This window comes from Macrobrachium nipponense, chromosome 1 (assembly GCF_015104395.2).
Source record: "Macrobrachium nipponense isolate FS-2020 chromosome 1, ASM1510439v2, whole genome shotgun sequence".
Lineage (NCBI taxonomy): Eukaryota > Metazoa > Arthropoda > Malacostraca > Decapoda > Palaemonidae > Macrobrachium > Macrobrachium nipponense.
This window is the reverse complement of record NC_087200.1, coordinates 94,121,611-94,137,961: the sequence shown is the minus strand read 5'-3', so window position 1 is coordinate 94,137,961 and position 16,351 is coordinate 94,121,611. Positions and strand designations below refer to the sequence as shown.

Genomic DNA, 16,351 nt, shown 5'->3' with positions numbered 1-16,351 from the left:
TCTCTTTGATAAGATATTAGGCAGATATGCTGCCCACGGCTCATTACTTCAGATAATGGGACCAAGTTGAACAACGCATTAGTCCAAGAAACTCGAAATGTATACAAGGTAGAAGGAGATAGCGATACAACGGTATCACTCAGTTGGAAACGGCTCACAACAAAGGAATAACAAAGAAGTTTTAGACACAGGAACCCAACAGAGACGTCGATTTACCTTTAGCCCAGTTTCGTTAAAACGCCATACAAGTACTCAAGCAACTCCCATTAAGGCTTTGATGGGATATGAGCCCAGATACCTGATGCATGGCTGAATCGGCAAATAGAGCCTATCTACTCTGAAGACATTATGAAGATAAGAATCGGAAACTTTAAAGTAAGTGATTCACAAGCAATTACACAAGAATTTGGAAGAAGTACAGAAGAATATGATGGACACGCATCAAGTAGGGACTAAAGCCAGTAGATTAAAAGATAGGCGACGAAGTCTATATTAAGAAGGAAGTGAGAGGTGGTATTAATTATAAGTTAGCCACTAATCCACAGGACCACACAAGGACGAAGATGTACAAGAGATAAGGTAAAAGTGAAGAAGAGGAATGATCAAATACCCCTCTCATATGTTAAATCATTTGAGGAAGAAGGCCTTCAGGCAGATAAAGATAAGGTCAAGAGAAAACAAAAAGGTTGAAAAACTGAAGCGACTGCAGTCGGAAGAAATTTCAGAAGAAAGGCCTAAGCATAGCCTAAGATATAGAAGAATCACTTATCAGTGAAGGTCAAGAACAAAAACCCCGTACCAGGGTAAAGTCAAAAGAATTAAAAGAAGATGAAGAACTCCATGTGACTGGAAAAGCCAGAAGAAGTCCCAGAAGAAGGACTAGGTGCAACCTAAGAATTAGAAGATTCACTTTCTAGTGTTATCCGCGATAACTTCAAACCTAATGTTTCATTGAGTTGAAGGGGAATATATAAGTGATGGAGGTACGAAATTAACAGTTCATTCCGTAGTATAAGAATTTCAAGACGTTTATTAAGTTTAATTATTCCATAAGAACACTTTTAGAATTAAAAGAATAATGACTAAAGCGATAAGATAGATATTAAATTATTTTAAGATAAGGGAATTCGTTTCAGAAATTATTCAGATTTTGATAGGGGTAACTAACACACTTACTTTGTTTAATCCCTAAGATGTTGATCGATGGAAGCTCATTAACAAGATATTAATTGATGGAAACTTATTAACAAGATATTGATTGGTGAAAACTTACTAACAAGATATTGATTGGTGAAAACTAAACTAAATGTTGTCACAGTAGAAGACACCTACAAGTATTAACCACTAACCAGTTCCTTTAACCGATTGCCAATTTTGTTTTAGTATCAAGCAGTAAAGTTATAACGTTTAATATACAAAGTTACTCAGAATTACAGTAAGAAAGTCCAATGAAAATTTGCATAAACACAATACACAGTCTCAGTCAAGGACACACTTGCTAACTCACACAAATACACAAGGATATTATCTCCCAGGACTTGTCCCCAAGTAGCAGATCACAGCATTGATTGGAAGAGTCATCAATTGTCGTCAACAAGGAACAAAATTTAATTTTCCATAAAAAGAAAGGCGATATCCACCTAGATAGAATAGGACAGAGGATTGAACCAATCAAATATTGTAAACCTTGATAGATTTTTCATTTTTTTGCTTCTACCATGCATTTATATAACTTATGTGGCCTAAAGATTTATTTATGTTTACATTCAGTTTTCATGTTTTCTTAAGGTGATTTATTTATGATTATTTCAGTTTTCATGTTTTATTTTGGTGATTTATTTATGCTTGCATCCAGTTTTCATGTTTTCTTAATGTAATTTACTCATATTTAAATTCAGTTTTGATGTTTCTTTTAATATTACTTAATCAAGGATTTATTCCTGTTTACATTAAATTTGATGTTGCTCTTAACGTTACTTAATCAAGGATTTGCTCATGTTTACATTCAGTTTGATGTTTTTAAGTTAAAGTTTCAATATGATTTCCAAGAAGCATAAGTCAGGAGACCTCTTGTAAAAATAATATTTACTTCAACTTAGTTAGAGCTGTCAGAGACAGCTAGGTAGCGGGCCGAGACTGTTACAGTGTTACAGTGCAGATTACTGAATTAAGGAGATTATTTAAAAAAAGACATTAACTTATAAAGAACTTGAGAAAAGGCACAAATAAGAAAAGGAGAAATGGGAAAAGAGCAAAATAATGATTTTAAGAAAGGATCGTCTTACTCAGGCTCGACCCCAGATGACCAGGAAATTCTAGCCGTCGAGAATCTGGACTGCATCTCCCTAAACCTCTGTCACACCACACTACCAAAGATTAAGTGGCCTACGGCTCACTCAACATATTGTGACACTTGAATTGTCAAGAATTAATGTGAGGTTGGACCTTCCCAAGGGCCTTTTGCTTAATATTACCAAGGGAAACTCAATGCTTTCTTGTTCAAAAGGAGGATCGTGTGAAAATCTTGGTTCCACTCTTTCCAAGGGTAGACCTATGGTTTTAACCAATCAAATCAGGAGTGCGAGATTGTAAGGATGGCCCAAAATAGGTCCCAACGAATACCAGAGGCGTTTCCAAATGAGGAATCTACGAATGACTGCAGAAGAAATGGCAGGAAGGTGGTTTTGTAGAAAGTCTGTGGCCACTGAGACACAAGAATTCTTTCAGAAGATGCCACACCCAGTCAAAATCCAAAATCCAAAGGCGGTGGTAAGAAGATGTCATCCAAATAAAAAGGCTGGACAGAGAGAGAGAAAACAGTGGAGGTACAGTGGAGAACAGTGGAAGCAGAGACAAAAGAGGAAGAACAGGTGAGAAGAAGAACCAGAGGTGAGGGAAGAAGTGCGAAGTGTTGTGTGCGAATAGACAGTGTTAAGTGACAATACTGTACTTAGTAAAATTCCCTCGTGCCTGATAGACTTGCAAACAAAACAAAGTGCCTTCAAAATAGTTTGTCTCGGTCCAAGCGCCCAGAAACAGAAAGGTGGAAATATTATAAGATCCCAATCCAGAATAAATACATATAAGGACATATCAATTTAATTTTTCCCAAAAATATAATTTTAAGATGAACCAGCTAGATAAATTCCGCAAGTTGCGATTAATTAAATAATTATTGCCAAACCAATTCCAGCCCCCTACTCAGGCCGAACGCTACCTTAGAGCTGTAGCCATAGCAGCCCCGGTTACAGTTTAAATATACATATACATATATATATATATATATATATATATATATATATATATATATATATATATATATATATATATATATATGCTTAAAAAATCACAGTAGATGCACATGACTTCATTAAATAAGCGAATACCACAGGCAAATGAGTCAGAAATCCAAGCGCTTTCGTCTTTACTAAGACATTGTCTAGGAGCGAATGAAATACAATTGGAGAGAAAAGTCTCAGGTACACAACAAGATCAAGAATACCAGATGGTTAATTGTCAAAAGGGTAAAAATTAATAGAGATAATCCAGGATTATCGGATATCACACGGTCACAAACCTAAACAGATTTGACCCTAACCGAAATTACAAAGTATCCTTACAGTCCAAAACATGTAAAACCTGAATATATTAATTTTGTTGCTTATGTTTATCTACAACTTTTTTCATTATGAAAGCATCAAGTTTAAATAAACCAAGACTTAAATTTAGAACATTTCTATTATTTGACTCGATGAAACAAGACTCAATGATATTCCTTTTAACTGTGTCATTACATGGGATACGAATAATTCATTCGATATTTGCCCAGTTCTCACAGAATATTGGTGCTGTTTGGGACGTTGTGAAAGAGATTTACCGGTCTGTCCGTAACAGAATTTATCACACTTTTTGCAAGGAATTTCATATATGCAGCCTGGAAGATCTTTAGGAGAATTTTTGATTACTAAACTCTTGACATTAATACTACTGAAAACAACATTTATGTTAAAAAGCCTTAAAATTCTAGGAATCTAAAAACCTTTCATCATAGGGTAATTTTAGAATGTTATGCTTACTAAATTCAAGTTTGTCATTAGTTGAATAAAATGTTTTTATAGCTCTTTTCCATGCCACATCTACAAAAGTCCTTGGGTATTTAAGTTTCAATGCAATATTATAAATAGTTTTAATTTCAGCGTCAGTAAACTGCGGGCTACAGACACGTAAAGCCCTTAGGAACATCCCAGAAAAAACAGATAATTTAACATTTTCATGGTGATTGGAGTAGTAATGAACAAAAGAGGCAATGTTAGTTGATTTCCGAAAGACTGAAAAGGTGAAATATCTATCATTTCTATGGACAGTTACATCAAGAAAATTCAAATTATAATTTCTTTCTTCCTCTACAGTAAATTTTATAGAAGGGTCTAAATTAATGAGATTATTAAGGAATTCCTGGAGATTTTCGTGAACTGGCCAAATACAGAAAATATCATCCACATACCTAAACCATATAACTTTTTGGGGCAAAATTCTTGGTAAGAGTTTTGTCTCAAAAAATTCCATGTAAATATTGCTAAGGACAGGAGATAAGAGATTACCCATAGCCATGCCAAACTTTTGTACAAAAAATTCCCCATTAATACAAAATTTACTTTCTTTGATACATAACCTTATGAGACTAATGAGGTTTGCTACATTTAATATAATAATAATAATAATAATAATAATAATAATAATAATAATAATAATAATAATAATAATAATAATAATAATAATAATAATAATAATAATAAAGCTACCAGATGGGAGCAACATCAAACACATAGATGAGACAGGATACAAATACCTGGGAATAATGGAAGGAGGAGATATAAAACACCAAGAGATGAAGGACACGATCAGGAAAGAATATATGCAGAGACTCAAGGCGATACTCAAGTCAAAACTCAACGCCGGCAATATGATAAAAGCCATAAACACATGGGCAGTGCCAGTAATCAGATACAGCGCAGGAATAGTGGAATGGACGAAGGCAGAACTCCGCAGCATAGATCAGAAAACCAGGAAACATATGACAATACACAAAGCACCACACCCAAGAGCAAATACGGACAGACTATACATAACACGAAAGGAAGGAGGGAGAGGACTACTAAGTATAGAGGACTGCGTCAACATCGAAAACAGAGCACTGGGGCAATATCTGAAAACCAGTGAAGACGAGTGGCTAAAGAGTGCATGGGAAGAAGGACTAATAAAAGCAGATGAAGACCCAGAAATATACAGAGACAGGAGAAAGAGAGAAAGAACAGAGGACTGGCACAACAAACCAATGCACGGACAATACATGAGACAGACTAAAGAACTAGCCAGCGATGACACATGGCAATGGCTACAGAGGGGAGAGCTAAAGAAGGAAACTGAAGGAATGATAACAGCGGCACAAGATCAGGCCCTAAGAACCAGATATGTTCAAAGTGCGATAGATGGAAATAACATCTCTCCCATATGTAGGAAGTGCAATACGAAAAGTGAAACCATAAACCACATAGCAAGTGAATGCCCGGCACTTGCACAGAACCAGTACAAAAAGAGGCATGATTCAGTAGCAAAAGCCCTCCACTGGAGCCTGTGCAAGAAACATCAGCTACCTTGCAGTAATAAGTGGTACGAGCACCAACCTGAAGGAGTGATAGAAAACGATCAGGCAAAGATCCTCTGGGACTATGGTATCAGAATGGATAGGGTGATACGTGCAAACAGACAGACCTGAAGTTGATTGACAAGGTCAAGAAGAAAGTATCACTCATTGATGTCGCAATACCATGGGACACCAGAGTTGAAGAGAAAGAGAGGGATGATAAGTATCAAGATCTGAAAATAGAAATAAGAAGGATATGGGATATGCCAATGGAAATCGTACCCATAATCATAGGAGCACTAGGCACGATCCCAAGATCCCTGAAAAGGAATCTAGAAAAACTAGAGGCTGAAGTAGCTCCAGGACTCATGCAGAAGAGTGTGATCCTAGAAACGGCACACATAGTAAGAAGAGTGATGGACTCCTAAGGATGCAGGATGCAACCCGGAACCCCACACTATAAATACCACCCAGTCGAATTGGAGGACTGTGATAGAGCAAAAAAAAAAAAAAAATAATAATAATAACAATAATAATAATAATAATATGCTTTATTTCAGCTCGGGGGCCATATACATTAAATATACAAAACACAGACAGTAACATACACAATCTAGATACATAAGACATGATAAAAAAGAAAAGAAAATGAATAATCGGCACTTATTTATGTTTACATTTAAGGAAATGTCATGACGTTCTAATTCATCCTCCAAATATTCAAGTAAATTATCTGCAGGCACTTTTGTAAATAAGGAGACAACATCAAAACTAACCATATTAAAATCAAAATTCAAATTTAAACTATTCAATTTGTTTATAAAATCAACATTGTTTTTAACATTCGTGTTAGAAATGTTTCCTACCAAAGGAGTAAGAATTTTTACAAGCCATTTAGATAAATTATACGTAACTGAGCCCACTGAACTAATGATTGGTCTGATAGGGTTATTGATTTTATGTGTCTTGACTAAAATATACATATAAGGTAGGGAGGCGCATTGCGGTGTAAACTGTTTAATTAAATGGTCCAAGCCCTTCAAAATGGATTTAATTTGTTTATTAAAATGAGAGTTCACTGTCTGTGTAGGATCAGACCTCAGTTTCGTATAAGTATCAGTATCATTTAGCAATGTCATTATTTTACTTACATAGTCACTTTTATTCATTATTATCACTGCATTAGATTTATCTGCTTTTGTCACTTTTGTTCATTACTACTCCAATCACCATGAAAATGTTAAATTCTCTGTTTTTTCTGAGATGTTCCTAAGGGCTTTACGTGTCTGTAGCCCGCAGTTTACTGACGCTGAAATTAAAACTATTTATAATATTGCATTGAAACTTAAATACCCAAGGACTTTTGTAGATGTGGCATGGAAAAGAGCTATAGAAACATTTTATTCAACTAATGACAAACTTGAATTTAGTAAGCATAATATTCTAAAATTACCCTACGATGAAAGGTTTTTAGATATTCCTAGAATTTTAAAGTTTTTTAACATTCTATTACGGACAGACTGGTAAATCTCTTTCACAACGTCTCAAACAGCACCAATATTCTGTGAGAACTGGGCAAATGTCGAATGCATTATTCGTACATATGAGAGATTTAGATCATCCTATTAACTGCAGTCAAGTAAGAGCCTTAATCCCATGTAATGACACAGTTAAAAGGAATATCATTGAATCATGTTTCATCGAGTCAAATAATAGAAATGTTCTAAATTTAAGTCTTGGTTTATTTAAACTTGATGCTTTCATAATGAACAAAGTTGTAGATAAATGTAAGCAACTAAATTGATATATTCAGTTTTACATGTTTTGGACTGTAAGGATACTTTGTAATTTCGGTTAGGGTCAAATCTGTTTAGGTTTGTGACCGTGTGATGTCCGATAATCCTGGATTATCTCTTTTAATTTTTACCCTTTTGACAATTGACCATCTGGTATTCTTGATCTTGTTGTGTACCTGAGACCTTTCTCTCCAATTGTATTTCATTTGCTCCTTGACAATGTAAAGACGAAAGCACTTGGATTTCTGACTATCATTTTCCTGTGGTATTCGCTTATAATTATATATATATATATATTATATATATATATATTTATATATATGTATATATAATGTATATATATATAAGATTATAGATATATATATCATATAATATATATATATATATTAGGTATATATCTATATAATAATGTATATATATATATTTATATATATAATATATCTATAATAATATATTATGCATATATCTATAATTACCCTTGGAGAGAGTGACTCCAGAAAGGTTACCCTTCCGATCATTGGCTTGGTGTTTTACAATGATTTAGAGAGCTCTGATTCTTACCCACCTCAGTGGAATAACTATCAAATACATAATACATCACTCTGGTCGACAGAGACACGATAAAGTTAACTGGAACGTGCCTGAAACACACTACAGACCACATATTCCTAATACAATTATACAGTATATATATACGGTTATACATCGAGCTACAATTTCCTTTAATATCTAATTCGCTCTACCTCGGAATTAATATATTTTCATATATGCTTAACCGAAGGCGAATTTTTTTCTACACGATAATAGATTTGCCTGGTCCCGAGCGCGAACCCAAGAAGACATTCAAATCCAGGTTCGCGCCCGGGACCAGGCAAATCTATTATCGTGTAGAAAAAAAAAAAAAATCCCCTTCTGGTTTAACGGTATATATGATATAAAATTAATTCCGAGGTAGAGCGAATTAGATATTAAAGGGCATTGTAGCTCGATGTATGTATATGAATCACGGTAATGTGAAATGACTTATTTATATATATATATATATATATATATATATATATATATATATATTAATATTATTCTATATATATATATATATATATATATATATATATATATATATATACTTATATGAGAGTCTGAAACACACCACAGACCATAAATGCCTAATTCATTATATATATATATATATATAATATATATATATATATATATATATATATATATATATAATTGTATTAGGAATTTCTGGTCTGTGGTGTGTTTTAACCACGTTCAGTTAACTTTATAGTGCCTTTGTCGATCAGAGCGATGAATTATGTAATAGAACAGTTTGTTGCCCCCCCACTGAGGTGGGTAACAATCGGAGCACTCTAAATCATCGTAAAAAGCCAAACCAATAATCGGAAGGGAAACCTTTCTGGAGTCACTCTAACGGTAAAATATATTACTATAATATAAATAAATAAATAAATAAATAATAAATATATATATATATATATATATATATATATATATATATATATATATATGTGTGTGTGTGTGTGTGTGTGTGTGTGTGTGTGTGTGTGTGTGTGTCCTACAGGATTTTTCGAGAACCATTACCTAAAATTCTCATACCTCAGGCATGCAACACATCTATCGATCTCTTGTATTCTGGTTCCTTCAATGAAAAGGGCTTGTGCATCTACCAGACGTACGAGGTTGCCAAATGTTTTTAAAATGTATTATTTTTAATCATAATATAATCTAGATAATAAAATTATAAAATATTTTAGTATATAAGGCTGGAATATCAGTTTGTATAAACGATTAGGCAATTGGGTAAGATTCTTTTTAATAATAATTGTTCTTATCGTTTAAGAGTCCTACTTTGGGCACTAATTTTGGGGAGACTAGTTGAAGATTACCTGTTCACTCTTCCTATTTGTGAAACTAGAAAAAAAAACTTGGGTCCCGTATAAACGTACTTAAATCTTAGCTACGAATGCTGTTGCACAAAACTAATCAGTAACTGGCATCTGCAGAACCTACTTGGCAATCAACACCGCACCGTACCCCAGCAGGCAGCAGCAGCTGAACGGTTCTTGCCGTTGCCATTTGTCAATTCAAGGCAACTGCCAGAGTGCTTAGTCTCTCACTCCGACTCCAGCCAGAAGCTAGATAGTGAGTCAGTTTACAGACATCAGCCTTTCCTGGCTGCCGAGTATCAAGTGTGAATTGTTAATTACCTGTTTACGGGGTTTCTTCTGCATACATCGCTGTCATGGGCGGCCAGCCTCAGCCATCGGCAAGGGAAAATCGGAGCCCTCCGAGTGCCAAAAAGAAGAGCGAAAGTGACGACCAAAATATGATTGTGCTCAATGAAGAAATAATGACACTGTACGAGTTGCTTGAAAGGCAGGGGGTAAGTTGAGAAAAAAGGGCGTTCCTTTGCAATGTTACTTGAGTGTGGGTCTGCATCGACAGGTCCATACATACATACATACATACATATATATATATATATATATATATATATATATATATATATATATATATATATATATATATATATATATAGTGTGTGTGTGTAACAAATTCGGGTTTTCTTTTATTATCCATGTATATGTAGTGTATGGTTCAGACTTGGATTTATTAATCCCTATGCGTACTGTGATTTCATTCTAAGTATAACCCCATAATAATAACCAGGCAATGCCCATGTGAAAGTGAGAATTCACTCCTGTTCATCAATCGCAGCCATTTTCTACAGTTTTACCGTGTTGCTTTCACGAATCAGTGTGCGTACGTGACAAATCCACAAGTGGTTGATCTTTGACGACAAGCAAGGTTAGCGGCATATCCGAAAAGTGAAAGTTGCAATGCGACTGTTATGCCGTTGCAAGACCTGTATACGTTCTCAGATCTGCACGTTCTGGGACACGTTCTCAGAACCAGTTTTACCGTTTTTCCCCTCTATATTTAAGGTCTTGTGGAATACAATACTATAGCATTCTAGCATGCGGTACGCAAGGCAGGGCAAGCAAATGACAAGCTGAGATTTGAAAGTATGGTCTAAGAAAGATCACGATTTATACGCTCTCTGAAGATGAGGTATAGGTACCACATAAAGATGGCTCTCATGTGACATATGGAAGGACACATTGTTAAGTTTTAATCTGTTAATTTTGCACATTGACTTTTTGTATAATAATGTAATAGTACTGTACATAAAGTGCAGAGAAATATACTACACCTACTATATATACTAATATATATATTAAATACATGCATACATGCGTGCGTGTAATTGCGTGTGTCTATAAAAGATTTCTTCACTCATGCTCAGTTAACTACAATACCTGTAAATGGGTCATGGAAATAATGTTCAAGATAACAATTATAATGCAGACTATTCTATCATGAAACTTCGTTTTCTTTTACCTGTCATGAGACAAAGCATAAACAGGAGGCAGACGGGAGGAGCAATACTTATCCATTTAACGATTGAAAGGGGAAAAAAGACCAGGAAATAAAGTGGGATCTTATAATGTATGAATTTCCGTAGTAAATTATGAGGCAAAATTTATTTGATTTTTTATCAATTTTATAGTCATTATTATTATTATTATTATTATTATTATTATTATTATTATTATTATTATTATTACCACTTATACTTTGTGCACATCTCGATAAAACGTGCTACAAATCCACTAAGTTTAATAAATCAAACTAAAAGGGTAGAGGAATCAACAATCAAAATTAGAATAAATGGAAATAGTATAGAAACTATGAAACAAATTATAAATGAACAAGGAGATTTATTGCACTGACCTGACCAAATGATATTGGATATAGTTCCAAGATACACAGACCACAGTTGCCAAAAGAGACCCGGTGATATTCTCTCTCTCTCTCTCTCTCTCTCTCTCTCTCTCTCTCTCTCTCTCTCTCTCTCTCTCTCTCTGTGGCCTTTAAGGAAATTGAATTTCCTTTCTTGTCCTCCGGAAATCTGAAAATATACATATATGAAATACTTGAGGATAATAAACATCTTTACGAAACAAACCCTCAAAATCTTGCATTTCCCGTAAAGGTATTTTTCCAAAACATTGAGATAATATCTTTCATAGGGGAAATATAATGAATATAAGTGAAACCTGGTATTCCCAAGAGACTGGTAATGATGATCAAATAAAAAGGTTCCAAACTTATAGATCAGATAAAAAATATAGGAATCAAGGGGGAACCGCAATATATGGGAAAGACAAAAAACAAGGAAAAATATATGAGAAATATAGTAACTCAAAATGTGAACTAATAGCGGTATAATTTGAATCTGAAAAATTAATGAACATAGTAATATATAGACCCCCTAATACTAAAGAGTTTGACACAATAATAGAAAAATTGGATGATATATGTAGAAATCCGCAGACTTTAACTTTCCTTTCGTAGATTGGAAAGAACGAACAGGAGACTGTGGTTGTATTTATATATATAATAGTAGTGCAGAAGATAAGAGGCAATTCGAAAAGCTATTAGATATGCTACTAGAATACAACATTCAACAAATAAATCACCTGCCAGCAAGAAAGGAAAATACTTTAGACCTAGTATTTGTGAACGAGGTGAATTATGTTAAAGAAATAATAGTTTATAATGCGAGTATTTCAGACCATAATGTCATAGAATTAACAGTCCATTCCAAAGCTAGTGAAAACAGAGATAAGCAAGAGATGAAAAAAGTGAGAAGGATATGGAAAATACAACTTCTACAGTAAAAATATAAAATGGTCAGAAATGAATGAAGAATTAAACAAAGATTGGGATAACATTTTCGTGAGTGATGATATACAGGTAAATATGGAGATATTATATAAAATATTAGAGAAAATAGTGGATAAATATATACCGAAGAAGAAAAGTAAACATCAGTCATGCATACCAAGAGACAGAAGGATCTTGTTCCAGAAAATCAGAAAGCGGAAAATAGGTCTTGCAAAAGAAAAGAATGCATGGAAAGTGATGGAACTAAAAAGTAAGATATAAAATGCAGAGCAAAAGATTATACATCCAAAGAAAATGAAAAATGGGGCTTGGAAGAAAAAACCCTAGTAAATATCAAGCAAAATCCCAAACTATTGTACTCATATGCAATAAAGATGAATAAAAGAAGAATAGAAATAGGCCCTCTAAGAATTGAAGGGAGATTAACGAATGAAAAAAAGGAAATATGCAACATATTGGCAGATAGATATAAGAGAGAATTTACCCCTAGAATTGATAATGAAGATAATGATACAGAAATAAGGGATGAAAGTAGTGAATATTTATCAGACATAGATATTAATGAAGCCGATATTGTGCAGGATATTAACGAAATTAAAAATGGAGCAGCAGCTGGGCCTGAAGGTGTCCCTGCTATTTTGTTAAAGAAAGTAGCTCATTCTATCACAAAGCCCCTTGCAATATTATTAAGACAAAGTGTTGATACAGGCAAAATTTATGATGAGCACAAATTGAAATATATTACCCCTACTTTCAAAAGTGGACCAAGACTAGAGGCAAGTAATTATAGGCCTGTGAGTCTAACATCACATATTATGAAAGTGCATGAAAGGGTAATGAAGAAAAATATTATGACACATTTAATTAGAAATATTTTGTTTAATATAGGACAACATGGTTTTCTACCTGGAAAAAGTACACAAACCCAACTGTTAGTCCACCGTGGGAACATATACAAAAATATGAAAAACAGAAAAGAAACAGATGTGGTTTATCTAGACTTTGCAAAAGCTTTTGACAAGGTAGATCATAATATATTAGCAAAGAAAATTAGAAAACATAATATAGTGGACAAAGTAGGAAGATGGTTAAAAAAAAAATTACACAACAGAAAACAGATAGTTATTGCAAATGATGAGAAATTGGGTAAAACTAAGGTAATATCCGGTGTGCCACAAGGTACGGTGCTAGCTGCATTGCTGTTTGTTATTATGATTGCAGACATAGACAGTAATGTTAAGGACTCGGTAGTGAGTAGTTTCGCCGATGACACAAGAATAAGTAGAGAAATGACTTGTGATGAAGATAGGAACGAGCTACAAAGAGACCTTAACAAAGTATATGAATGGGTAGAGGTAAATAGGATGGCATTTAACTCTGATAAATTTGAATCAATAAATTATGGAGATAAAGAAGGAAAGCTATATGCATATAGGGGACCTAATAACATGTTATGCAATGATCAAATAGCAATTCTATTGGCAAAATGTAAAGCAAAAATGGAAATATTGTTATGGCACTTCAAAACAAGAAAAGCTGAACACATGATTATGCTTTATAAACGTATGTTGTAGTCCACTTGAATATTGCAATATGATATGGTACCCACACTATCAAAAGGATATTGCACAAATAGAGAGTGTACAAAGGTCCTTGAAAGCTAGAATAGAAGAAGTTAAGGATCTTGACTACTGGGAAAGACTACAATTTTGAAAATTATATAGTCTAGAATGGAGAAGAGAACGCTACATGATAATTCAGGCATGGAAACAGATAGAAGGAATTGCCAAAAACATCATGGAGCTAAAAATATCAGAAAGAGCAAGCAGAGGTAGATTAATAGTGCCCAAAACTATACCAGAAAAAATAAGGAAAGCGCACAGGACATTAATCCACTACGCATCAGCATCGACAATGCAGCGTCTATTCAATGCGTTGCCACCTCATCTGAGGACTATATCAGGAGTGAGCGTAGATGTGTTTAAGAATAAGCTCTACAAATATCTAAGCTGCATCCCAGACCATCCAAGATTGGAAGATGCAAAATATACCGGAAGATGCATTAGCAACTCTCTGGTAGACATAAGAGGTGCCTCACACTGAGGGACCTGGGGCAACCCGAACAAGATGTAAGGTCTGGTGGATAATCTTCAACAAATCAATTAATCATGAATCAATCGGTCAATCCCGTAAGATAAGACAGTATCTGCAGGTATTATAATAAACAAAAGTGAAAGAGACTTGGTTGCGCTATTTGAAACATTTCCTTATAAATAAAGCTACTGTGCTGTTGACTTACTGAATATGTTATTTTATTCCCGTGTAAATAGACTTTGTGGCCCTGCTCATTGAGGCTAAGTGACATGTATCATTAAAATTTGTTTTCATGACAAAGAGTATCCAACCTGGTTTCTTAAAAATGCTGTATAAAAAGTCAAGAAAATTTACCATTAAAATATCGAAAAAGTGACTAACGGAGAGGAGTTACCTTAGAGTAAATCAGATGTCACCAAAAATCTTTGAGGACCATCTGCTAATCCCTTTGTAAAAACAAAATTGGGAAAGTGAAGGAAGAGGACGAAGGTGGGGTACAAGCCATTATCTGTTACAATTGCAACTTGGTTCATGTGGTTGTTACAGGCAGAAATCTCGAAAACATCGTTAGGGAACACAAAAGCGCCGTCAGTGTTAATAACAGAAAGAATGCGACAGCCTTCATTGTTCGGATTTGAACCACCGATTAAGTTTGAAGCATAGTAAACTTTTAAACTGAAACAAGATGAAGTATCGTGTGTATGTGAAGGGGTCCTTAACTGTGGATGGAAACAAATCATTCAGTACTTTGGAAAAGAAAAACCCCAGCCATGTTATACAAAAACTTGCTCTCCACATTCATATGGGAAGCTTTTACCGACGAACTTATTCCTTTGACTGATGGAACGACAAAATACCTGACCTTAGGAACTCGCACCCGTCATTAACGGCTCCCATTGAATAGCAGATGAGCAGCATAACCGCAGCAAACCAGCGTGGTCTAGTTAAGGTCTAGACTCTAGACCACTAGACCTTTGGTCAAGACGTCAGAGGAGCAAGATGGAACGTGGTATAGATTATCTGTCTGGATATTTTGTTTGGGTTTCATTCCCTCTGACAATGACGATAGTAGTAGGTACTCGCAAAGTTTGAGGATTTTTAGTGCATTCTTATTTACACTCGAGAAAAGGGCCGTATTTTATCCTCAATATTCATGATGTTTATTTTCTATCTTAATTATTTTTGTACATCACGACATTTTACCAAGTCGTGAAATTAAAGGATCTCGCATAAATAATAAGTATGTGCTTTGTAAAAATGTACCAAATCCCTTGTATACAGTACCTCGCATTTACCAAGATAATTTTTAAATTGTGACGTTTTTTGCAGTATACTCTCACCATCATCATCTAAGTCATTATTCGTCGCCCATTACTTTTATATCATCATCATCCCAATCATTTCCTTCGCATTGATTCCCCAAAAGCACTGATGATCAATTTTACCTACAGATCAGCGGAAGTGAATGGGAGACTATAACGCAGCCTTTGATTGATGCCGTGTCAAAAGCTCAGCTGAGAGAGAAAATCAAATGGCTTCTTCGCGTATTGGGGCTCACGATCGGCTTTGTACTGGCTATTTATTTGCTTTTCCAGGTGATTATTATTATATTATTTTTATTCATGAAAAAAATTAAGGATATCCATTTTAGCCTATCTTAAAAATTCATCAATCACTTCCTGTTGGGTTCTTGAATAAAGTTAGCTAGTAGGCCCATGCTTAGTGCAAATTTGTATCGTTTACATAAAACAGCTTTACAAAATTGGAAATTTCATTGACTCTTTCATCTCCTGTCTTTAAAATCTGATGATATTCGATAGAAATCTTTATATCCCGTTGACCATAAGGGACACGTCTTTATCATGAACTTACTTTTCAGATCGGTTGGGTACAAAAGATGTCGAGTGTTTTTTTCCGCCACTTCCTCTTGTTGGTAAGTAGATATAGAGAATGAGAGTATTATCATCGAGTAAAATGCATTCCTCCGGTGTAAATATCTGCAATTGCTAAAATGCAAATAATAGTGATGTTACAGTTGAGG

The 16,351-nt window shown here is 34.4% G+C and overlaps 1 protein-coding gene across 1 annotated transcript in view; it reads left to right on the top strand.

Moving 5' to 3' along the window:
• Nucleotides 1-9,493: 9,493 nt before the first annotated feature.
• LOC135219471 (uncharacterized) overlaps nt 9,494-16,351 on the top strand; it is a 13,998-nt gene continuing 7,140 nt past the window's right edge. The window contains exons 1-3 of the mRNA XM_064256269.1: nt 9,494-9,847; nt 15,762-15,905; nt 16,190-16,243. Coding sequence (XP_064112339.1) covers nt 9,707-9,847; nt 15,762-15,905; nt 16,190-16,243 — 339 coding nt within the window. The 5' untranslated portion in view covers nt 9,494-9,706. The remainder of the gene's footprint in view (nt 9,848-15,761; nt 15,906-16,189; nt 16,244-16,351) is intronic.